Below are 24572 nucleotides of genomic sequence, written 5' to 3'. Positions count from 1 at the left end.
GAAACGCTGGCACACTTCATTATTTATTATACTCAACTAGCTCCATCACAGGATTATGGCAGAAGTTAGCTATTTTATCTCAGGTTTTGCTTGGTATGCATTTATTGCTCAGAGCCTTTTGCTGATCTCCTGGTTTCTTTTTAGCATGTTTGCATAAATACAGGAATTCTGTGTGATAAAAGCACTGTGATTACCCTGAAGAAAAGCTGCATTTGGGGCATTAATAAAGGAAGGCACATTTCAGCTTAAGGTGATTGATTGGTAGAATTTTCCTACAATTAAAAATTAACTCTTGGATGTGAGTTTTCGTAGCTGTTCTGCACTATCAGAACAAAAAAATACTATTTTTGGCAAGCAAGTCTTACTTTCTGCTTAATAATAGAAGCCATGGAATTAAACTGTGACACTGACTTCCCCTACACCTGCAGCATCTTGTTTTTGAGGTTGGTGTGTTTTGTTGTTGCTCCTAAGGGCATGTTGGACATAGGATATCAACATTTATTCTTTACTTTGATAGGTTTTACTGGGGAAGTATTTGGTACACTTAGAATAAATTCCCTTCGGTTTTGTAATGTTTTAACACCAAAGGGAGCACAAGTGTTTTGTAGCCTTGCCACAAGCAGGTGTGGGGAAGAGGCTGTCAGCAAAAGATTCAGTACCTGAAAGCAGATTAAGGACTGAAAGATATAACCTTTGATTTTTGAAAAAGCTGCCTCATGTGCAAATGCATGGGAAACTAATTTTGAAATGTGGAATAACAAGAGTGGATCAGTGAGGTGTCATCATCAGTGTTGGGACGAAATTTGGGTATTTATCTTTATTGATCTGGAGTGTTCCCTCAGCAAATTTGGAGATAACAAAATATGAGTTCTGGTTAACACTAAATTGGATCTACTGGAGGGCAGGAGGGGTGTGGACAGGCTGATCCATGGGATGAGGCCAGTGGGGTGGGGGACACCCAGGGGCAGTCCTGCCCTCGGGTCACAACAACCCCCCCCAGCTTCAGGCAAGGTGTAAACTGGATATGAGGGAAGTTGCTTCACTGAAGGGGTGGAATTACCATCCCCGTGGGTGTCCAAAAAACCTGTGGATGTGGCACCTGGGGACATGGTTTGTGGTTAACATGGTGGTGCTGGGTCAGTGGTTGGAGCATCATCTTTTCCAACCTTAAAAATTGTGTGATTCTATGAGTTTGCAACGGTAGCTTTGAAGATACTTTTGAATACCCAATAATTAAAATAAAAGAGGCAGGGGCCAGTTCTGCTTGCAAGGAAAATGCTTCTTTAATTAACCAGTTCTGTGTTAAATGAAGCGCCATCTCACAAAAAGTAACAAGTAAAGATATTTAATTATTAACAGTTTGTTGGTTTTGTTTTTTTCAAGGGGAGAGCTTCTTTAGCTCTCTTAGTGCAAGAGTCTGTCCCAATATTTGTTCTCAAACCTATTTCTGATGGTACCCATTGCATCAAAGGCTAGTTGCATTTATTGGCTCTGTGTCCCTTTATGCAGAGTTGTCACTTTGCTCTCTATGACTTTGCATTGGAGCAAAGCTGGTTTAAATAAAGGAAATGTAAACATTTTGAGGTCTCAGTCTGGCAGAACTGTTCAGCTGAGTAATGAAAAAAAAGACCCCAAACACTAAAACCTGAAGTGTCTTTAATAACTGCTTCTGTTATTCTGCAACTTTCTTTCCAGCTGAACAGAAAGCTGGGGTATTTCTAAATCTTTATGTAACGTGATAGGCAAGTCCTGTAGGGAAAATACTATGTAAAAAAAAGTAAAACTTCCTCATTTTTCATTACACTCATCACACTGAATCACAAGAGGCTGCTTTTATCATTTGCAACTTAAAATACTGCTCAAATACTGTTGAGTATTGTTACTTCCATGTAACTTCTTATCTGGAAAGGGGATGTAAATGACATGGTCAGCTGCATGAGAAGAAAGCATAAAGTTGCCGAGAGAGAAGTTGAGTGACATTTAAAAAAGGTAAAAAGGTGGTCAGTCATCCTATAATTAATTATGTTCTTTAATTAATTTGGTTATTAAGAAGAGCATGACAAAGGTGTCATTGTACTGCCGGGAGCTTTGTTGGCTGCAGTTTCTGCTGTGGTTAATTTTTTTCTTTCACTTTTATTCAGACAGAAATGGATGTTGCTGCTATTGGAGAATATTTGCTGTGATGATCCAGTATTTTATGGAAATTTGGGCTTCGTGTGGCATCTACAGCATCAGCTTGTGAAAGTAAACTAAGCTCCCATCTGGGAGATCCTTCTGTCTGTAAATCTTTAAGAGCAGAAGTGGGATTAAGAAGTAATATCTCCCACCTCCCAGTTCTTGTGTGTTAGGAAGAACAAGGAAGAATACAAGTATACTTTTTTTCCAAGGGTTTAATGCAATGTTAAGTGCCTGACTGGACTTTTCCTGTCATTTTTTTTCCTCAAGAAAATCCATGGGACACTACTGCGACTTCACCAGGCAGTTGCACTGTGCTGCTGCATCAAGCACAGAAACTGGGTTAATGATGTGTGTGCTAAACTGGACCATACTTTTAACCTCTCTCTGCTTCAGTATGCTTTCTTCAGGTAAGTAAAGATGTCTTAACACAAAAAAATAAAAAACAACACCCCCCCCCCAAAAAAAAAAAAAATTTAAGTAACACAAATGAGCTGGGCCAAGTGACTGTGCTGATCTTTGTACATTGACCTTGCAGTTTCATTTGAATAAATGTTTCCCTGAATGTTTTGCCACTTAATTCCCTATCACCCAGATTTTTGGTTTCATGAGGCAAAGCCGACAATAGCACTCATTAAGAACAACATTTCTTTCAAAGATTTCAAGAGCAGTAATAAAGTTCGGAAGAAAGCTTACCTAAAGTATGTGTGTAGGCATTAAAACACTGACAGCATCCTGACCCAGCTAGATTTGCTTTATTTCTTTGCCTCTGGCCAGCCAATACATATATTGTGTTTTTTTTAAATCTGGCATTCTGCTTAAGTGTGTGGTTTTTTTTGTTTTTCTTTTTTTTTTTTTTAATACCTCTTCCCAAAGGCAAATAATTATTTGGAATGAAGACTAAAGCACTACAGGTCTTAGGCTAGCACAGTGATTGTGATATGCTTCAGAGCCTTGTATAGTTTTCTCTGGAAGAGAAGCAGTTGTTCACAGCGAAACATGAACAACCCCAGCTTTGTCAGACTGATGAGTACAGATCTTCAGGTTCATGATTTTCCTACACACCTTGGCTCATTGTGTGCCTTTCTGTTGGAATGAGGCTGTTATTGCTTTATATCCCCATGATTCTCCTATCCCCATGACTGACAGTTACAAAGAACATTGTTAAATAACATGCTCACAGCTAGACTGGTCCACAGACAGAATAAAGAAATTTAACAGATTTGGCTTTGTGTACTAAGCTTTCTCCCCCCTCCCACAGAGCACACACAAAACATCAAATAACTTCTTGTCTGGTGGTAAATACCCATAATACCTTGAACTTTATGAATAAGAAATTATTAGCCTTCCTGCTATGTCTTCCTTTTGATTTTCAGTTCCTGCAGTTTTTAGAAAACAAAGGACATGGTTGTATTGCCATCCATGCACAATTCTATGAAATTCATCTGTTCAGAGGGGCTCTGTACCAATCTCTAATTCTAGAAGCATTTGGTAATGAGATTTTGTGTAGTTATTTAAAATAAGTGTGTCTCTTCTGGGATTGAAAAATTGCTGAATGAATTAGGCATAAAACCAAGGGGAAGCAGATAAAGTCACCCAGGAATAACGTCTGATTTTACACTCCAGATTCAATTTGGTCACCATAGAAGACTGTGTATTAAATATTTTTAATTTTTTTTTGTCTCAGTGCTCCCATGAGAGGTCAGGGTTTGCACACACTCTGCCAAATCCTACCTGTCAAGCTGGAATTTCTGTTGCTTTAAAATAATGCTGTTCTTCATGCAAGATGAGTCCCTGCTTCCTAAAACTTATCTGATGATCTCATTTATTATGTATGCAGAGCTTTCCCTATACAAAAGTAAGCAGTAGAGTTAAATTCAGCCTGGTATAAATGCAGGATATGTTGGCTAAGTTTGAATTCATACCAGCAGAATGTGTACTTCACTGAAGAATGTGGTAGTTTTTAGTTGAAAAGTACAGGTTTTTTTTTCCTGAGAGCTATGTGCTATAATACTTTTGACAGGAAGATTATTGCAATTTGTGTAATTTTTCTCTTGCACATGCTAGATTCATAACTGAAGAATCTTCCTGTCAGACCTCTCCTGCCAAATAGGAAAATGGGTAATTCAATTTTCTAATCACTTTGTAGCATTTAAATAATGTGCCAATTTGTAGAGCTCATTACACACAGATTTTAATAATCAAAACATTGGTATAATAGACCTGCAGATAAAATCAAATGAGGAAATGGCATTGCTGTGCTTTAGTAAGCAGAAATAAATATTGGTTACTGTCCAGCTCCTCAAAGAAACAGTACTGTAGGAAGAAGAAATCATAAAAACAAAGCACTTTTTAAACCTGTTTTGCATTGTTAATTACCATAGTTTAATACTTTAAACAATAAAAAAAGTTTGCATCACTCGATGACGCAACAATTAACATATTTGCAGAATCCATAGGGTCCCTGCTAACTAAACTCGTTTGGCAGCTTAGCAAATGTCACAAATGACTGCAGCATCCATGACTTGAATTCTGACTGTGAATTATCCCTCTGCAGTCAGTCTGTAAATCCGAATTGCACATTCCTGGGTGCTGGACGCTGCCCGACCCCGGTGGGTCTGAGAAAAGAAAAACATCTTTAGGGTGCAGCTGCACCCCAAATCACACGATTGTCTCCTTGGAACTCCTTTTGAGGGGCTGCAGGCCCAGCAGGGACTGCTGGGTGGAGGGGGCGTTGGCAGATTTTGGGATGAGGAGCATCACCCGCTGATTGTTCCGACGCCACTCGTGGTACAGCCGGCAGTGGTACCTGAAGGACACCTGGGGACAGAAGGGACACGAGCTGCCTTCAGTCACTGCCACCCTGCAAGGACTCAGCCGGGGCTCCAAATGCCTTCCAGTGTGACAGAATGGGTGTGAAGTAGTGAAAATAGAAGACCCACCATGCTCCAAGGTGCCACGGCAAAGAAAAGCAGCCTGTGACTATTTTATCTCCCATTCTCCCTTTTTCACAGCCTGAAAAATCAGACATCCTGCCTCTGCCTTTCTCAAGAGCCGTTGGCACACATGGAATGAGAATTTGGGATATCTTATCTTGCTCCAAGTTGCTAAATTGACCAAAATGTAGTTGTTTGCAGGCAGATGAGCACAGGGTGGTGTGCTCTACCTTGTAATGCTTTATGCTGAATGCATCGAAGTTGGGCTTGCACAGAGGCAATCAGCTGACAACGTGCTCAATTTAGATCATCTCTGAAAGTTTTTTTTTTTGTTTTCAGGTAATTTCAACCTTTATGTGGAAGAGAAATGTGTGATTTCTGTGGAGATGCAAGATAGCTAAGCCTCATGTTTTTAAAAAATAGTTGACAACTTGTTTTAGTGGCAGCCAACCATTGTGGGAGCTGTAGCTATGTTAAGAGGATGTATATGTGCAGTTAAAAAAAATTCAAAAACCATCAAAAAACCAACAAAAAACTTACAACAAACTGTAAATTTTAAGAGAAATGTGCCAAATGATGATGGTTTTCTTCTCAGGCTGTGGGCAGGAGTGGCCTCATGCACTGTATCCTTTCCTTACTGCATAAAGGGTGCTTTTAACTAAAGAAACTAAAGAAATGTACCTTTAAATTATGTCCTACAAGGGCTAAAAAATACTTTTTTTTTTAATTTTAATGAGATCTTTTCATAGCTGTCTGAGGGAAACGTATAAAGCATTGCTTTAGTGCTGGAACTTTGGATGTTGAGAATTTTAAACTTTCTGTGCTGAAAGGCACAGACCCGCAAGAGACCACTGCATTCGACCTGAGGCTGTGGAGAGGGCTTCCAATATTGATAATAGCACTAAAATTACAAGTGTGTAGTTGGTTAGAAATGTGTAATATCACAGGGTGGAAAACATAGAGTTTGGGGGTTTAGAATATAGAAATAAATATAAAGTAAGATGTTTTAAGGTTGAGACAGGTTGTTCTTCTTTACATTCATCTTCCTTTTTCTTTATGGGTTTGGGTAGTATTTTATCATTAGACAAAAAAGTCCACATTGCAGGCTTCAAATGATTAGTTATTTAGTTAAAACAGAAAATAATTTCAGTATTATTTCTCGATTAGATAGTTTAGCATTAAAAGACCTTGTAACATGAGATTGTTGGCCATTTTGTACCTTGTTAATAAAAAACTGCAGAACTCACAGTAATGAGACAATAACATAGATAAGAAACAATAAATAAGAAACAATAAACACCTGAGTCTGAACATGAACTGTTGTCTCAAGTGCCTTCAATCCCAACCTCAACAGAGGTGGAGCAAACAAGCAGAGAACCCACAGGTTACTAAGAAGTTTTGCAAAGACAGCTCTTCAGATTGATTCCCCCAACTTTCAACCTCCTCTCCCCGCCCTGAAGGAAATCATCCTGCATCTTCTGTTTCTGTGGAGCAACGTGTAGGAAGAAATATGAGAAATCCCTTCTCAGAAGACACTGCAGGAGCAGCAGAAATCCCTTGGAGTAGTGAACAGGGTGAAAACACCCCAACATCTGCAAAGCTGGATGCCCTGTAAAATGCAGTGACAGTGAGCTGGGGTTTGGGTTGGGTTTTCAAACAGCACAACATGAGGTTCTTTGAATAATAACTGCTGCTTCATTTGCAGGCAAGTATGTCATACAAGAGAAAACAAAGTGTGGCCATGAATTCTTAGTTTAAGTAACAATCCCCTTTTTGTGTCTGGAGCTTTCTTCTTGGGAGGACCAGGTACCTTTCTTGGTGGGTGTGTGTGTTAAAAATACAGAGTAAAAAGCAACAGTGTTTTATGGATAACTTGTCTGTTTGAGAGAGAGGGATAAAACAGCTTCTGGGATGCCAAAAATAGCATCCCTGCTGTTCACTGCTCACTGGGATAACTGTGATGTGTAAATAATCTGTACGCCAGCTTTTGCCTCCAGAGAAGGAAAGCTGATTTACTGGAAGTAAAACAAAATTTCAGTTCTCTTAATTTCCCCACGACCTAAAGGAATATTGTATCATCTTGTGTGTCATTTACCCCGCAGCACTGAACCTATTCCCTGCACAGCCAAACTATGGAAGAGGATTCTCCCATTCTGAAAGTGACAAGGCATGTGCTGCTGAAGAATTTGATGAAATTAACACTTCTGTGTGTGGGACCATTCCTTCCTGCAGGACAAGGGGAGCCTGGAGCCCTCCCCAAGGCAAACCCAGGCTGGAGCTTTCCTACATCACAGAAAGGAGGGTTATTGTGCCTCCCAGCTTCAATAATTTGGTGATTCACTTCCCTAAAGGCCTTCCTGTCTTGCCCTTCTCAGGTGAGCGCAGTTCTTCCTTAGCCCATCCATCTCCTACTTCCCTAAATAACAACTTAAAATGGAATTACAGCTCTAGACACCTGAGTGAGCATCAAAGATACTGCATTTCAATTAAATCAAGGTGTGCATTTACAGCAGGCTCACTGTCACTAGCAAGTTCTCCAAGAGCCAATAGCACATTTCTCTATGTGCTTTTGAAGGAATAAAATTTATAAAGTGAATATAAGGGATTTTTGCCTCTTACTCTGCAAATGAAAGACCCAGGTATAGGAACCAAAGTTGAGATGCTGCAGTAGTCTTAATAAGCAAGGCTGGGAGTCCAAGTGTCATAGCTAATTAAACCCACCTGAAAAAATACCTTTTAGCCACTTCCATTGATTTTGGTGATGGTGAATTAAGTGTGTTAGGTAAATTGTTCAGCATTTTGGTTTCTAAGACAGCCATACACAAAGGAAATTTGAACATTTGCTTGCATACCTGCCAGGCACATCTACACCCAGTGCTGCAGGAAAAACAAGTGTGGTCTCACTTCTGGAGTACATGGCCTGTCTCAGGGGTGTGCTGCTGCCTCACAGAAAAGCAGAAACAACAAAAAAAGATGAACTGCACGAGGCAGAGGCACAACTCTGAGCTTTCCCTCCTGTCGAGCACTGCCTGTGTTCCTCTGTGGGTGAGACAGGGCTCACAAATGTGCACATGAAATTTCCCTTTTATAGCTTTCTTGGAGATGCTCGTGAGGGAGTGTGGGGTTTTTGTGTGCCACTCACATCCCCTTTTCCTCAGGGCTCAGCACAGGGGGGCTTTTTGCTCCACCAGTGCAGTATTTTAGAAGTGCCGCTTCCTCAGCAACTTACACGGGTCCAAATGTGCAGGAAGGGGTCTGGGCTGGAGTATGGCTGTACCCAGCGAGGGGCAGAGCTGTGTGCTGACCCTGTGGGATGTGGCCATGCCACGGGCACGTTGGGGTTTTGCTGCCCCAGCAGCACAGCCTGGCACCATCCCAGTGCACTGCTGTGAGCACTGCCCCTCGGCACCCACCCTGCTCCTCCCGCTCCACAAAAAGGGGTGTGAAATGCCAAAAACAGCACTAACCCGGGCTTTTCAGTGAACTGTTCTTGATGAACACCTTTTCTGGCAGCTGTCCCCTGTGTTCCTCTCGTTTCTGCTGGGCCAGCTGCCTGTCAGTGCACTGGGGCCAGTAAATTATCTCAGTTCAACAACTTGACACGGAGCGAGTGGCTCTGAGGATGGATTGGCATGAGAGTGACTTTAACCTGCACTGCAAAGCCAGCTCTGTTTTTACAGATCTGGGCACATGTGTGTTCTGACTTTCTCCACATCCAATACTTCTGAATTGTAAAATTGACAAGATGCTGCATTAGAATAAAATCTGAGTCCTCTGTGGCAGCCATGTTGTTCACTTAATCTTTTTTGTGTGTGTGTGAGCTGTGCCTTCACCCTTTGCACATCACATTTGATGGAACTCCCTCCTGTAGGGTGGATTCTTTGGGGTTTTTTTTTGTTAAGGTTGGGATTCAATGTGTGAAACGGTATTTTTTGTTCAGACTCAGATGTTTATTAGCTTTTATCTATATTACAGTCACACAAACTGTGAGTTCTACAGTACTTCACTCTAAGAAACTAAAATTGGACCTGTATCTCTCTTTACAAGGTTTTTAAAGGATAAACTGTCTAATTAAGAAATTACATTTACATTACTTTTACTTTTAACTTAATAACTAACTCCTTGTGGCCTGCAGTGTGGACTTTTTTATCTTGTGTAATTTCACAATACTACCGAAACTCATGAAGAAGGACTAGTCTCTGCCCTAAAATCTCTATCCTATTTTATATATATTACTGTATTCTAAAACATCAAACTCTAAGTTTTCTATTATGTGATATTACACACTTTTACTCAAACTATACACTTATAATCTTAGTTCTATAGTTTAATTTTTGAATCCTTCTTCAGGTCAAATGCAGTGTTCTCGTGGGGGCCAGCACAGAAAGTCCAAAATTCTCAGTAACCAGGGCTCCAACACTGCAGCAGCTGTCTTGAAATCACCGTGCCACTTCCCTGCCTCCCTCCTACTGTCCCCACTGGTGTTTGGGATTTGAGAACCCTTACCCAGGAGCAAACTGTCTTTCTGGTGTTCCAGAAAGTTCCAGGGAACTTGAATGTTGTGGAAACAAGAGGTTTCTTGCAGGAGCAGTTTGCACTCACCAGCACAGGAGGCAAGCAGAAGCAACGCTCCATGTGATTAATTTTCCCTCTTGCTCTTTCCCCTTTTTTCCCCTGTGAGTCAAACAAAAGCCACGATACTTACCAGGGTCCAAAAGAGGTAAATAGTGAAGAGTGCCACAGTGAGTGCAATGAGGCCAACAGCTTCCAGCCTACTGCTAAAGTGCAGGTGGTCCACGGCTCCTCGCAGGCACAGCCAGCCGGAGACGGTGGCCAGCGGGGTGATGAACAAGAAGCACACCATGTCCCCAAAGAGAGTCCTCTTCTCGTGCTGGGGGCCCGGGTTCCTCAGCCACTGCACAGGCACAACACAGGCAAGGCAAGTGTCAGCACAGGCAGGATGAAACGTAAATTTTAAGGAATTTAAGGAATTTTAAGGAATTTAGTTAGAAATAAGCCTTACTAGAGTTAATTAAAATAAATGAGTAGGCCTTGATGAAGTTAGGAGTTAGTAGTTAACTAATAACTGATTGCTTGTCAGCACAATGTTTAGTTAGCTGGGTTTATAATGAAGAATACACAAACTGACAAATAGCTTTTAGGAACGTAAGACAATTGTGGCCTCCTCTGTTCTGAAACCAATTGAAGACAAGGAATGGGAGTTCTACCAAGAGATCATTTGTCATATCTGCATGGAAAAGGTAGAAAGGTCAGAACGAGGAAGACTTCATTTACTTCCTCATTTTGAGATCCCTCCCCATGAAAGGGACCATTGACCCATTTTAAGGGACAAACTACGCATGCTTAATAGCTTTTGGAGTGATTAGCATGTGAAGAGGGGAATGGGATGTACCAAAATGATGAATATGTATTTGTATTTTGTGTATTCAATTCTTGTATGGATAAAAAGACTCTGTAATCACCTGGAAGGCGCAGTGTGTATTTGGGAGCTGTCCCACACGCTGCCCAGTGTTGAATAAACACACACTTTCTAACTTTAAACTGTTAGAGAGTTTTTGTCCATCACAGTTGGATATTGGTACTAGATCAATAGCCATATTTTTTTAATAAATCAAGGATGCTTTACCCCAAGCTCAAAGCACAAACCCACCCCTTCAAGGACTGAACACAGAGCAGGCACAGGATGCAGCTTTCGGTGTCCCCCAGGATGCCTCTCATGGATCTGTAGGTTTTTAATGTATAGCTCTATAGCTCCTGGTGCTTTTCTATAGCTCCTCCAGAACTCTACACTAATGTTTACACTAAAAATTTTGAAAGCAAAGCAAATCACATCGAATTTTATCCCTTACCCTCCTGAAACACCCTTGGAGCCTCAAGAATTAGAGTTCCTGCTTTCTGTGAAATTGGATTTTTATGTTAATTTTAAATACACAGGAAGAAATCAGTCTAAAACTTTTTAAATGTTTCTCTCTATCACCCCAGGTAAAAGAATCAAACCTTTTGGTACAATTATGCTTCTGGCAGTCTTTCTAAATGCAGAAATGTGGCTGCCATCAGGAATGTTTTTAGTTTATAAAGATCAAGCCTGAGCCTTTTAGTGGCTGGAGTTTTTTAATTAAATGATGCCTTTTAGGATAGATATGTATGTGATAATTGTATTAATCATGCTACCTTTCAATCTGTGCATAGATTAAATAATAAGGCCATTAAAGGAGTGGTTTTGGTCAAAAGGAAAAGGGGAGATGTTGGAATGCTGGGGGACACAAGACAAATTATGGACATTGGACCTGGTTAACATAAGAGATTTGATAACAGCATGCCTTGTCAAAAGCAAACAGAACTTTGAGGATTGCAAGATTCAGACAGGTTTACCAGAAAAAGAAAATTACATCAGACTTCTGCAACAAGAGAAGTTTAAAATGTGTAAGTTTGTTTAAGTGATCTTTAACCCAATCATTGTAGTACACATTACTAGCCTCCCTAAAATAGTATATAAAAGTTTGTATCTCACAAATTCTTGTATCTCTTCATCACCAACACTTTTCGTGTCACCTCTCACATTTCAGAATAAGAAGCCAACCCTTTATAACATGTTCTTGGAATTCTGTTTAGTCTCACTCTCAAGAAGGGAACATCTAACCAGGATATCTTGCTTTCAATCACAAAATATAGAGCAAAGAACTCCCTGGACCAACTCCAAGGGGCAGACCCTGGGACAACAAGTCTCTTATTACATGTGCCTGCTAAATATACTCATTAATTAACCTTATTAATATTGTAGAAATCCTGAATCACTCACTTGCATACCCACACTTTGTGCATCTGAAAGCTTTCATTAAAGAACTGACCACTCTTAATATTGTTTGCAAGGTTTTCCTTTGTTTTTAGGCAACACTAGACACCTGAATTTCTCTCCCTTGCTTCCTGCTGGTGTCCACTTTTATCTGTAGCCACCATATCATTTATTTAGCTGTGGTAAAGGCTGCCTTGAGAAGTATTTTATGTAATGCAGCCCCTAGCATTTCCCACTGACTTCTTTGAAAACCTCCCTTCTTAATGTGTAAAGGAGCGTGCAGAAAATATTTTAACGTTTTATTTTAGGATTTTTTTTTTTTTACATTCTTCTCATAACATTTGCAAAGCCATTTTCAACATGTTTTCAGATACCCCCACATTTAAGCAGAGTTCAATGCACACAAGGTTATTTTTATTAAGAGGGTATTAATCTTGAGAAACAGAGTTCCTGAAAGTCAGCTGCTGAAGCAAAGGTTAGGATTGAACAGCTTATCAAGCCCACACGCCCACATTTCTATAAAGAGGATTTTGGATAACAGAGGTGAAAGAAGTTCCTACAACAGTACATTGAGGTCTTTTAATTAAAAAAAAAAAAAGAAAAAAAAGAAAAAAAAAAGAAAAACCAAACCACATCACACAAATCAATATTTGGACAGGAAAACTACCAGCCCTGTACTTTTTGGCAGTGTGAGCTATAGGATTTGGTCAAACCTGCTCTACAGCATCCTTTTATGGGGCCAGCAGAACCAGATGAGGCTCATGCATCCCTAAAAACTTTGTTCCTCTTATTTCCCCAAGTGTCTTACACATGGCACTAGAAGTCCTGTCTCATGTGAAACCCAGGAATTTAGAACACAAAAAATACATTCATAAACTTTTTTTTTTTTTGCAGGATAAAGGCTTTAAACTTGCTTGAAAAGTTCTGAAATGCTAGGGAAGTGCAAAGCACTTTAAATCAGCTACATATTACTATGAGCAAGAAGTTGTTTGGGAAGGTGCCAGTTAAAGAAGGAGGCTCAATACTGTATTTTTCCTCTTCTTAACCAGGAGAGACACTAAACAGCTGTGGGCAGTTTACCCCAAGAAGCAGCCTAGTCCCCACACAGCCATTTCCTCACCCCTCCACCCCATCAGTGTGACGGGGAGAACAATAGGCTGTGAGCAGAGTTTTCTTCAGCAGAGCTTGTGCAGAACAAAGGGACATACATTTACATCTGAACACCTTTTTATTTTACTGTAGCTCTAAAGGGAATGCTAAAAAGTGAGTAAAAGTCTCACACCGCTTTCCTTGGAGCTTTCAGTCCATTTACTTATAAACACCCTCAAGGGCTTATGCACAACAGCTCCAGGTTGTATCTGGTTCCTTCTGAAAAGATTGATTGCAACCTTCCCCTTTTTTCCATTTCCAGGAGCCTCTGCAATGTAAAACCACCAAGAAAACGAGAGGAACTGAGAGCACCTCACAGCAGAGATTGTTCTTTTAAAGGTTTTAAAGACTTCAAAAAAAAAAAAAAAAGGTTTTGTGGAAAGCACTTGTTTCAAAGCACTTGGAAGAGAAACGCCAGGCATTTGTACACTTCTCCTTGACAGGACTGCAGTTGTTCACCACTTTCCCAGGACAAACTCCAAAATTTTGGCACCTATGTACCTCATGTAGAGCAAGAAATAGTTCCCAGTTCAGAGCAAGGAGGAAAAACATCAGGAATGAAGGGGAGGGAGCACAGATGTCAAGGTGTGTGCTATTATCCCCACCCTGTGACTGTCACTACACACAGTGCAGTGCACCTGAATTAAGACAGCATTTTTCACTGTGCCATCAAGCCTGATTGAAAGTTTGAGCAGATGAAAATGGTGTGGAGCTGCATCACAGGCTGATGGCTCCCTGCCCCTGATGCCCCGTGGCACACGAACAAAGAGTCAAACTCAAGCAATTCAAATAGTAGATGAGGCTGTGACAGGCAAGAGTAGTATTAAATAATAAATAAAGCCATCACAATTCTACAGTCTAACCTCAGAAAGCTGGAAGGATTTCATTAGCTAGCTCTGAAGTATATGTCAAAAGCAAAGATTAAGCAATTTCACTGGTTGTACAGATTTCAGTCACAGCACTTATTTTTCTCCTGAAGCAGTGCACACCTGCTTCTAAATCTGCTTCTGTTTCGAGGTTTCAGTCATTTGTTTTGGGAATGGAATGGGCACTGTCAAGTTACTTTATAGCGAAAAAGCTAAGTCAGCAGATCCTTTTGTGCAGCTCATACCCACACAGGGATCCTAACAAAGCCCTGAGCTGATTAATTACTGTGGCAGTATGGTATGGACTACCCTGCTGGACAAGAGGGAGATGTAGGGCCAGATGAAACTGTCAGATCTGCACTGTGACACCCTGAAATCTGTCCTATTAAAATGTGTCAATGTGCCCAATTATTTCTGCAATAAATCTAGACTTTCAGAGTGATAATTTCCATTTAGGGGAGCGGGGAGGGGGTGGGGGAGTGGGGGAAAAAAGAGGTTATAAAAAGAGTCATGTTTGAAGTAAAATTCTAGCCTGCTGGCATTCTGTGAAGTGCATTCTTGAAGTGATCAGTGTTCTCTGTCCCTGACCCACAGGTAACTGGAGCTGGAGTAACTACATAAAAGGACTTCAGCAATGGCAGCAAAAATTATTTCAAGAACTTTAAGCACAGCACACAGCACCTGATGCAAAACCCATTCTTGGATCATGACTGAGACAAGCCAAGAAACCATCTGAGAATCCAGCACCTCAGAGAGATGGGGGTTAACATTTATCTCAAAAAGTCACTCTCTAAATGCATCTAGAGGAAGCCAGAAGGGAGAACTGAAGGGAGCCATCAGTGAAGTAAAAGCATTAAAGTAAGGTAAGGGATGAGGTTGGCTTAAGAACAGATGGATAATGGTTGTCCCCAAATAAATTTAGGATAAGAATCAGAAAAAAAAGTCCCCATCCTTCAGAGGATCCAGCTCTGGAGCAGCCTCCCAAGAAGAGCAGCTTAGGCTAAAACCCTTAAAAGCTGACATAGTTTTGAGAAGGAGCTTGCTTACATCCTGAAAGAGATTTTTGATGTACTGTATTCGACTTGACAAAACACTGTGAACACACCTGGGGCTTCTCCACCCCATACACGCAATGCACACAGAAGGATTTGCTGCAGCCACTTCAGAAAGCAGAGTTGAAACTGGAGAGGGAAATCACTGGAGCAAGCAGCAACCAAGGACCAGAACTCCTGGAGAGGCTGAGAGTCCCTGAATTTATCTATCCTAACTAAAATGAGCTGCCAGCAGAGCTCTTCTGTAAAACACCTCCACGATTCTGAGCTGCCTCACCACTGCCAAAGGCCGGATCCTGGGCTCATCTCTGCAGGTCTAACTTCAGTCAGAAAAATCACAAACGTAAAAGTAAAGTGTGTGCACAGTGTTCTTCCTGATCAGATCCTAAGGCTACAATCTGTTTCTGCTGGAGAGCCCCTTCTGGTTCAGTTCATTTTCCTTGGAGAAGTGATTTCTAAAATTACTGGAGCTGCACCATGAAGCTGAGAGGAGAGGAGAGGACTGGAAGGAATTATCTCCCCTAAATACATTGTCCTTTGAGCAAAAAATAGCTCATTGCACATCAGAACTTATCAGTTTGTTTTGTCATTTTCAGTGTGATGGCTCAGCAGTGAGTCCAGGTGGAAGCAAGTTGTACACAAGCTGAAGTGATGGAAATTATTATGGTTTCTGGTTTCATGCCAGCAGCCACCTATTGGAGCATTTTGCACTGGGCTTTAAGCACTAAAAGGCTGATATTCCCTCTTTATTTAAAAATAATAGCTCTCTGGAATGAAGAATATTTTTAAAGGCCAGAAGGACCATGTCTTGCTCCTCCTCTTCCCATTTATTGCCCATCCACAAAATATTGCATCTGAGGAAATTTTTTTTCCTGACACTATTTTTACTCAAAATATTAATTTTAACATTTTTCAGTGAAATGTTTTGAAACTTGGCTTAACTACATGTAACTAAAAAATAAAATCGCCCAGACTAGAATGCTTGTTTTCAGTGTCATTAAAGATTTCAGATGACCTGAAACTTTCCTAGGTTAATGTTTTGCCGAGGAAAACAAATATTTGACAGTTACATTTTTGGCAGAAAAAAATATTTATGCTTCAGTTTTTGAGTCTCATATCAAACATTCTGTTACTGACACAAATAATATGGTCTTCAGTAGGTGCCTTTAGAAAGGCCATGGTGACAGCTCACAGAGATGTTTATTTGGTCTCAAAGAGTGTATTTGAGAGTTGGAATCAAAATTGTTTGATCTCTATAATGTTATTGTGCCAATATTATGGCCTCTTTGTAAATGAGTCTGCTCTTAAATTTAACCCCTATTTTAACTCATGTATTGCAGGACTTAACTCATATATTTAACTCCTATATTGCAGGAAATATTTTAAATGTGGATGTCTCAATGAGTCAAGCCTTCTTTTTCAAATAGCAAATAAATTTTGCATTATTTTGCATGTTTCTGAAAGGGGAAAGATTACATTTTCCATTTTAAGGATGGCGTATGATAAAACTTTAATTTTTTGTTTTGTTTTGTTTTCTAGAAAGGGTACATCACAGCACAGACAGCTACCACCTAGGGTTGGTTCCTCAGTGAGAGAAGATCACCACAGGCTGTTGGCTGTCACAAAATTAAATTTTCAATTTAGACCTTGGGTCACTTGCCAGCTGAAAAACAGGAGCAAGAAATTGGGCAGGGAAGGCAAGAGACCAGCATGGGTGGGTGGGGAGCTGCTGGCCAAAGGAAAGGGGAAGAAGCAAACAAATGCACAGACAGTAAAAGCAAGGATGGGTGACCTGGGAAGAGTCCAGCCATTGAATTCTCTAAGAGGTTGTGGAGGGTTGGGATCAGGAAGGCCAAGGTGAAGCTGGAACTGAGCCTGGAAAGGGGGAAAGAGTACCAGGATGCTCTAGAGCTTCATTAAACAGGACAGGAGGGTCACAGAAGGTGCTTTCCCCACTCCAAACAACACTGGCAGACAGGTGACAGGGGATGGGGAAAAGCCTGAGGTACCCAACCTGAGCTTTTCTGCCTCAGCCTCCAACAGCAGCCTCTCCTCCCAGACCTCCAGGTGGATGGAGAGCAGGATGGGCCCTGGGGAGCAAAGGCTCTGCCCCTGAAAGAAAAGATCCTGCTCAGGGCCAGCTGAGGAACCTGGAAATGCTCAACTCTGTGGGACCTGATGGGATGCACCCCAGGCTCCCCAGGGAATTGGCTGGGTGAGTTGCCAAGCCACTGTCCATGACACTGGAGAAATTCTGGCTGGAAAAGTCAGGTGAGAACCCAGGTGGCTGAAAAAAAGGGGAATTTTGTACCTGTCTTCAAAAAGGATGGAAAGGAAGAGCCTGGGAACACCCAGCTGAATTCCCCTCTGTGCCTGGGGAGGTGGTGGGACAGAACCTCTGGAAGCTCTGCTGAGGATTGTGGAGCTCAGGGAGGGGATTTGGAGCAACCAGGACAGCCTCACCAGGGGCAAGTCCTGCCTGACCAACCCAGTGGCCTTCTCTGATGAGGTGGCAACACCAGCGGACAAGGGAAGGGCTATAGATATAATTTACCTGGATTTCTGGAAAAAGAGTCCCCCGAGAGTCTCTTTCTCTCCCAGAAAAACCTTCTGTCTAAACTGGGGAGAGATGGATTTGATGGATGGACAGCTGGAAATGTCCCAGGCCAGGCTGGACAGGGCTTGGAGCAGCTGGGACAGTGGGAGGTGTCCCTGCCATGGCTGGGGTGGCACTGGATGGAATTTAAGGTCCCTTCCAACCCAAACCATCCTCTGACTCTGATACACAAAGCTCCATCAAGCAGCATTAATACATGGCTCATAGATGTGGTTTCATGTTTCTGGATTACAAATACTCAGCTTCCAAAAAAGGATTAGTAATTCTCTGTCAGTGAAAACAAATAGCAGAGCTTGCTAAATAGCACTATAAAAACCTATGAAATGTCTTGCAGGTCCAATTACACAATAGTATAATTTTTTAACGTTAGTCTGGCTCACTGCTGTTCTGTTTTCCTAGTAGCCACTTCTAATTTATAGTTCTGGAGATGCTTGTATCAGTTAAAGCATTTCAGGATGTTTAAAGAAAAAAGGACTTTGTGGAACTATGGGAAAAGCTGTATTTCTTTCTATCAGTGTGTATTTGCAATGCTCTCATTGTGTTTTGGATAACTGTATTCCCAGTTAGGCAGACAAATATATATGCATTCAAGAAAATCAACAAAATCATATTTCACATTTTAAAACAAAAGCAAAGCATATTTGCTATTGGCAAAACTTATTTCAAGACATTGTAAATGTCCTGAGCTACAAGCTCAAATATATGGGAAGCAAAGGCATGATAGAAAATAAATGCTTGATATGTCTACAAATAAAGACAGATGCATTAAATCTTACCACTTCTATTTTCCTAGAAAATAAACTTTGACTGCCTCCTGTCAGTGCTAGGAAATGCTGCCAGCAGGAAGGACAGAGATAGATGAGAACTGGGCAGTTCAGAACTATTTTACAGGCCCATGATGTCCAAAGAAAAGTCACCAAGCCCATTGTCTAGAAGAAAAGAAGCTGTGCCTTTGGAAACCCCAGCATCTTTCCCATATCTTACTCATTTTTGAAGCAAATCTAATTGTTCAGTTACTTTCTCCTGGGAACCTTCCTCGAGTTTTTTTGCCCTTGATTGTTATACATTTAGGAATGAGCAGTTACAGATGTAATTGTTTGAACTAGTCTGTTCACTGACAAGTGATTTAAATTTTTATTTTTTATGGGGTGTGAGTTGCTGTTGTTTGCACTCTTGCTGCCAGTACTATAAGAAAGATTTGTGCATTGTAGCAAATCTTTCTGCAGGGAACATAAAACAGCTACCTAATTTCTCTTTAAAGGAGAAAGAGCATAATGGTTTAGTCTCTGGATTTCACCCCATTAGAAATAAATAGATTTTAAAAAATGTATCTTGGAGACTTTATGGTTTTAAATCTGTGCTGGGAAGTTTATTACTTTTTTTTTTTTAATACTTTCTTTAACTCAGACATACTTTTACTGGAAATCTACATGGCTGCTTCAATTTCTCCCTGCATGAGCTGGTCTTAGGGGGATTTATTTTCACAGCAGAAGACAACTAGGTACAAACACATCTCTATCACTTTGCCCTTTTAATCTGCCCTTTTTGGGTCAAGAAAGGAAAGAGGATGGACACACCTCAATTATCTGCTCCCAGCCTTAATATGCTGTATGGACAGCTGCAGTTCCTCCAAACTTTGATTCATTGAAGTTTTCCTGGTAGGTGACTATGCTGAAGAACCATTTATTTTCCTTCTGGTTTGAGGTGTGATTCTTTTATAAAGTACCTGCAGCAAATCTGGTGTCTGTTTGTTACAGTAATTTAATGCTAATGACTTGCTTGACTGAACGGTGGAGAGGAAAAATAAGTAAAAATAATCCCAACAGATAAAAACATTGTGACTCAAAGTCTTGCACAGGAAATGAATTCATATTTCAGTGTAAGGCTTCATGAGGTTTTAATTTATAATGTAAGCTCATCTTAAATACTTCATGCATAGGTGTTTTTAAATTTATTTTACCTTACTCATATAGGCTGTATAGCCAGCAACACAGCAGGGAAAAACTGAAGTTAATTTCTGCCCAATATTGCTGTAATTATCCTGACTTTATTTTTTCTCCTAGTCATGCTGTTTTGCTTATGAGTTTTGTATTGTTAATTAAGTGCTTTCTGTTTGTTTGCAAAAAAAAAAAAAAAAAAAAAAGTGAAAAAATAGAGTGCTGGTTGGTTTAAAACATGTAAGTAACTTACAAGCAATACAAGCCTGACTTATATGGTCACATAATACTCTTATACCATTTTTATTTTGTAGCTGGCTGTTCTCTAACATTTTATTATTGCACATAAATATATTTGTACTGCTGCATTTCGTGCCTGCTTCTCCACTGAGCCAAATGGAAGCAACACAGATGCAATGTGGAAATTGAAATGAAGATGATACATAATACTTACATAAAGCTTGACTAATCTTTATGCTGAAACACAGCAAAAGCAGCTACATGAATAATACCACACATTCCTAATGTAGATTTTTTTTTCCTGTGGATTGGCTGCATTAAAAAGGCAGCTTATGTAAAACTGGAAGGTCCATAAAAGTCAGTAATGGAATTACTGCAGCTTGGGATTTCACTGTGTTGGCTTGGAGGTCCTTGGCTGGCTTGTCACAAGGAATATCAGCTCTGTGCATATCAGCCACCATATTATAGATTATAGATTATATTATTATTATATTATAGATTTCTCTTTCCTTTGTCAGGGGGTAGAAGGGGTGGGTTCGGACCCTGACTCCTCTGACTGAATTTTGCACTCTTGTGAATGCTGAAGGAGGGTGTTAATCACCACCATAGTGCCTGGTGCCACATTCCCAGTGTGGAAACACAATTTTCTGGGGAGAATAATGCGAGTTCAAAAACAGAAATGAGCCAAGAAGCATCACAAATTTATTGTTGAGGGGATGGATCTGCCTGACAGGCTGCAACACCATTGCAGCCTGTCACCATTGTGCACTGCCAAGGAGAAGATTCTCCCTCAGACAAAAATACAAATGCTGTGGCAGAGGCAAAGGAGAAGCACAAAGTTGCCTCTGGTCCACTCCTCTGCTGCTTCCATAAGGATGGACAGAGGGAGGAAGGAACTTGGCTGGGCCATCAGCCACACCACTTACTCCATTCCAAGCTCACTGTTGCTGCAGCCTCTCCTGCTAACAGCAGGAATAAATTCACATATGACATTGCTAGATGAAAGAAATGTGCCTAGTAAAGTGCCTCAGTTTGTTCCCACCGAACATTTCTTCCACACCCATGCCTAAGCCACCAGGAAACAGTGATCAATGTAGTGAAGGGATGAGGAGAAAATATAATAGCATGGCTATTTTTTATTTTCTTGTGATGTTTTGTTTTGTTGGGTTTTTGAGGGCTTTTTTGTTTGTTTTTTTTTTTTTTTTTAGGTTTTTTTTTTTTTTTTTTTTGGTTGGTTTGGTTTTGTGGTTTTGGTGGGGTTTTGGTGAGTTTTTTTGTTGTGGCTTTGTTTTGTTGTTTTTTTTTTTTTCCCTTTGAAGAAGAGTATAATCCATTTTGCAATAGTCAGAAATACATATTTTCTCCCCGCCCCCGGTTGGAAGATCTGGTGGAGAAAAGATCAATATGATGACTGATTGCTCTGAGCATTTCTTTACTACCTGTCACTGATCCCTGAATGGGATGTGCTCACTCTGTGAGACAGGACCTGTTGAGGAGTTACTGGATAGGTTTTTAGAGTCTGTGCTCTATAAATCACTTTATGAGTACAATAGCCCCTCCTGACCTACTAAAATGCATTGGTAAAACTCATCACTCACCTCCAGTCAGAGGAGGACCACTTACTCTTTCCATTATCTAGGTGAGGGGAATCTTTGGAGAACTAATCACCTCACTAAATGAAGAGAACTTTGACACCCCACCCCAAAACCTACACACTCTGTGGTGTTAAAAGCAGGTGGCCACTTTGGCTTACAGCAGGGTTTTTGTGAGAAATGGTCCTACTACACCTGATATACCTTCTTCCATGTCCTCACCCTCTGGGTAACACAGAGAGACAGGCATGGAGGTGTTTTTTGGGACACAGAAGATGAGGGAATCTGGCAACTTGCATCTGCTTTAGTCCTGCTTTGGGAAATTTCAGATTTTTGCTGCAATTATTTGCATGGGGAGGTTTTTGCATTTCAAAGCACTGTGTATTAAATAAGTATAAATGTCCAGGACAAACTTAAATTACACTGACAGAAATCAAGAAGTTTGTTTATCTTTCTGCTTAATTTGTCCCCTCCCTGGCATACAGCTCATCCCTGCTGCTCTCAGCTTTGAAAGTACATCTTCATTTTCCTTCTAAACTGAAAACATATTCCCTTTATAAGATCACAAAGAATTAGGGGTTTTTATGATCTTTCCAGCAACTGCACCCAACTGTTGATTTCTGCACTGAAATACTGTGGGTGTAAGTAGCTGAGAAGTCAGAAAATAATGAGTTGTAAAGCTAAAACCACTTAGCTGTGTTTCAGAAATGTACTAGCTCAGGGTTTTAATTTGTCCTCAGCAAACAGAAAAAACTGGCAGATTTACCATTAGTACTCTAAATATTGTTGTTGCTGTTTCTACTACTTATTATTGCTTCTGCCAAAAAGAAGCCTCATTTCATCAGGGAACAACAATCAAGCAACCACAGTGCCCCATCCTGGGCAGGGTCAGCTTTGCTTTCCACTCCTTCCATCATCAGCAGCTCTGGCCAGCACCACATCCAATTTGTGCAGCACAAGCCTCACCAGGAGCCATCACAAGGGAGCAATTTCCAGAAGCTGGGCTCTGCAATCAAACTGTGATGCCTCAGCATCACTTGTCTTTCTTTTCAGTGGGCAGATGCAGAGCAGCATCATTCTTGCTCCAAAGATTGAGAGGAGAGTCAGACAGCAACCCAAGCACAGCTGGCCAGGACCTGCTCTGGGTGCAGGACTTGTGCTAAATTCCATGTCATGCACCATTTGTGGGGGGATCCTGAGGAAGAATGAATGCTTAGACACAAAATGTGCATGCCTATCTCAATTAAAGCAATCTTGGTAGTGTTGAACTGCTCATCCCCGACCCACCTCCCAGCAGTGAGTTCTGTCCTGTGTCCTCTTCTCTGTGAGCAGGAGAAAAACAAAATGCTGCTTCCCCCTACCCATTTTTCATACTGTACCTCCTTCCACCAGTTTTGACACAATTTAAAGGAACAATTAAAATGCACAGGAAATACACTTTGTCGTGAAACCAAGCTCTGCATATAGGTGCCTGTGTCACCAGCAGGTGCAAAATGGTTCTTCTCATTAATTTTGCCAAAATGCCTTTAATTAACTTTTAATTCCAAAAGAAACCCTAACTCTGCTTCATCTTTTCCCAAAATAAAATAAGGGAGGAAAAAGGTCATTAACAGTGTCAAGAGCGTGAGCTTGTTTTGGTTTCTTTTCTTTTCCTGAGGACCAAAAATACCCTAAAACCTGGAAAACTTAATGAAACTGCTATCTATAGTTGTCAAAAACTAAATTTTCAGTGATAAAAGAGAAACAATTGTCCAATTCTCTGTCAAGCCTGGCACATAGGCAAGAATAGGCCAAAAGATGAGCCACAAATGTCTAATCATGCCAGACACTGAACAAGAACAATTCCTTCTTGCAGGCTTGACATACAAACTAGGTTTTCAAGGCCCCTAAGTTTGTTACCTCTCAAAAGCAATAATAAATAAATAAATTTCTGACCTCTATTTAATATTCTGAGTCCAGAGACCTGCCCCACATTCCACATAAACTGCAACTTACCTCTCTCCCGCCCTCAACCAAGCTGGCTGGTATCCCAGGAATTTGCTGCAAAAAAACCTCCACTCAAGGTTTGCAGTGAAGCAAACAAATTATTATGCTAATACTTTGTTTTGACTCCCTCCAAAACGAGGGGTTCTGTCACATCCCGCCTTTCCCCTGAGCTCCCACCATCACACAAACCCCACTGGAGCTGCAGAGCCCAGCGATGCCTATGTGGAAGCAGGCAGGGTTTTCCCAGCCAAAATTAAGATTTCAGGGTCGTACTGACCTCCACCAGTGGCCTGGGCTTGCGCTCCACTGCAAACCTGAAGTGGCAGAGCTCACAGTAGCTGGTGTTGGAGGACGACAGCCAGTGCTCCAGGCAGCTGCGGTGGATGGTGCCCAGCGTCCCCGTGCACTCGCAGGGGGACAGCAGCTCCTCGTGGCTGCTGCCCTCGTGGCAGATCCTACAAATTGGCCGGTCATTGAAGGGGCTGCTGCAGGAGAGGGAGAGAAAACTGCTGGTCAGTGCTCGATGGTTGTGGCGATGGATTTTTTTTCCTCTGTCGTGAACTAGAAGTGTTTGCGTTGCTTTGCTGTCTAGTAATCCAAGCTGGTGGGCTAATGGCTTATGGTGTTTTGGTATTCTTGCTTAAAACATCTCTTTTATTAGGGAGGGGAAAATTGTGGAGTGGCAGATGAGAGGGAGAAGACCAAGTCCTTCTGTATTTTGTATCTCCCAGCTCTTTGCAAAGCAGTGGTGCGGCCACCTTAGGAAATCCCAAAGTGCATCAGAGAGGTAAATCTGCCTCAGCTGGGCACTTCTTGGTGACCCTCTGACCTAAATATTGTTTTCACTGGCCAAGAGTAAAGGGCTGCTGAAAGAGCTCTTTACTACTACTTTAACTACTTTCAAGTATTTTAAAACTTTAACTACTGCCCTGTAGTACCTTGAAGGCAGGGCCACGACTCCAGAAAAGCACATGAAGGCAGAAACCTCCTCTGCCTGGAAAGGGTTTTCCTCTCTTTGGGACAGCCCACAGGCAGGTCAAGGAGGGATACAAACATATGTGTGCCAAACACATCTCTGGTGTGTGGCTGCAGGTGGGTATTTCTTCTGCACTGCTTCAAGATCCACGAAGTCTTTTCAGCTCACCACCAGCACAGAAAATTTAATTTTGACCCAAGCATCAAGTCTGGATAAGGCCAACACATCAGAA

At 41.2% G+C, this 24572-nt stretch overlaps 1 protein-coding gene across 7 annotated transcripts in view; it reads right to left on the bottom strand.

Moving 5' to 3' along the window:
• Window positions 1-1258: 1258 nt before the first annotated feature.
• Window positions 1259-24572, bottom strand: part of MARCHF3 (membrane associated ring-CH-type finger 3) — a 62190-nt gene continuing 38876 nt past the window's right edge. For all 7 annotated transcript variants that reach the window (XM_085566331.1, XM_021551863.3, XM_085566335.1 and 4 more), the window contains 3 exons: window positions 23642-23849; window positions 9817-10026; window positions 1259-4995 (listed from right to left, as the gene is read on the bottom strand). In XM_085566331.1, the coding sequence (XP_085422457.1) occupies window positions 4837-4995; window positions 9817-10026; window positions 23642-23849 (577 nt within the window). In that variant the 3' untranslated portion in view covers window positions 1259-4836. The remainder of the gene's footprint in view (window positions 4996-9816; window positions 10027-23641; window positions 23850-24572) is intronic.

This window comes from Lonchura striata, chromosome Z (assembly GCF_050655825.1).
Source record: "Lonchura striata isolate lonStrDom1 chromosome Z, ASM5065582v1, whole genome shotgun sequence".
NCBI lineage: Eukaryota > Metazoa > Chordata > Aves > Passeriformes > Estrildidae > Lonchura > Lonchura striata.
The sequence above is the reverse complement of the archived record's forward strand: the minus strand, read 5'-3'. Positions and strand labels throughout refer to the sequence as shown.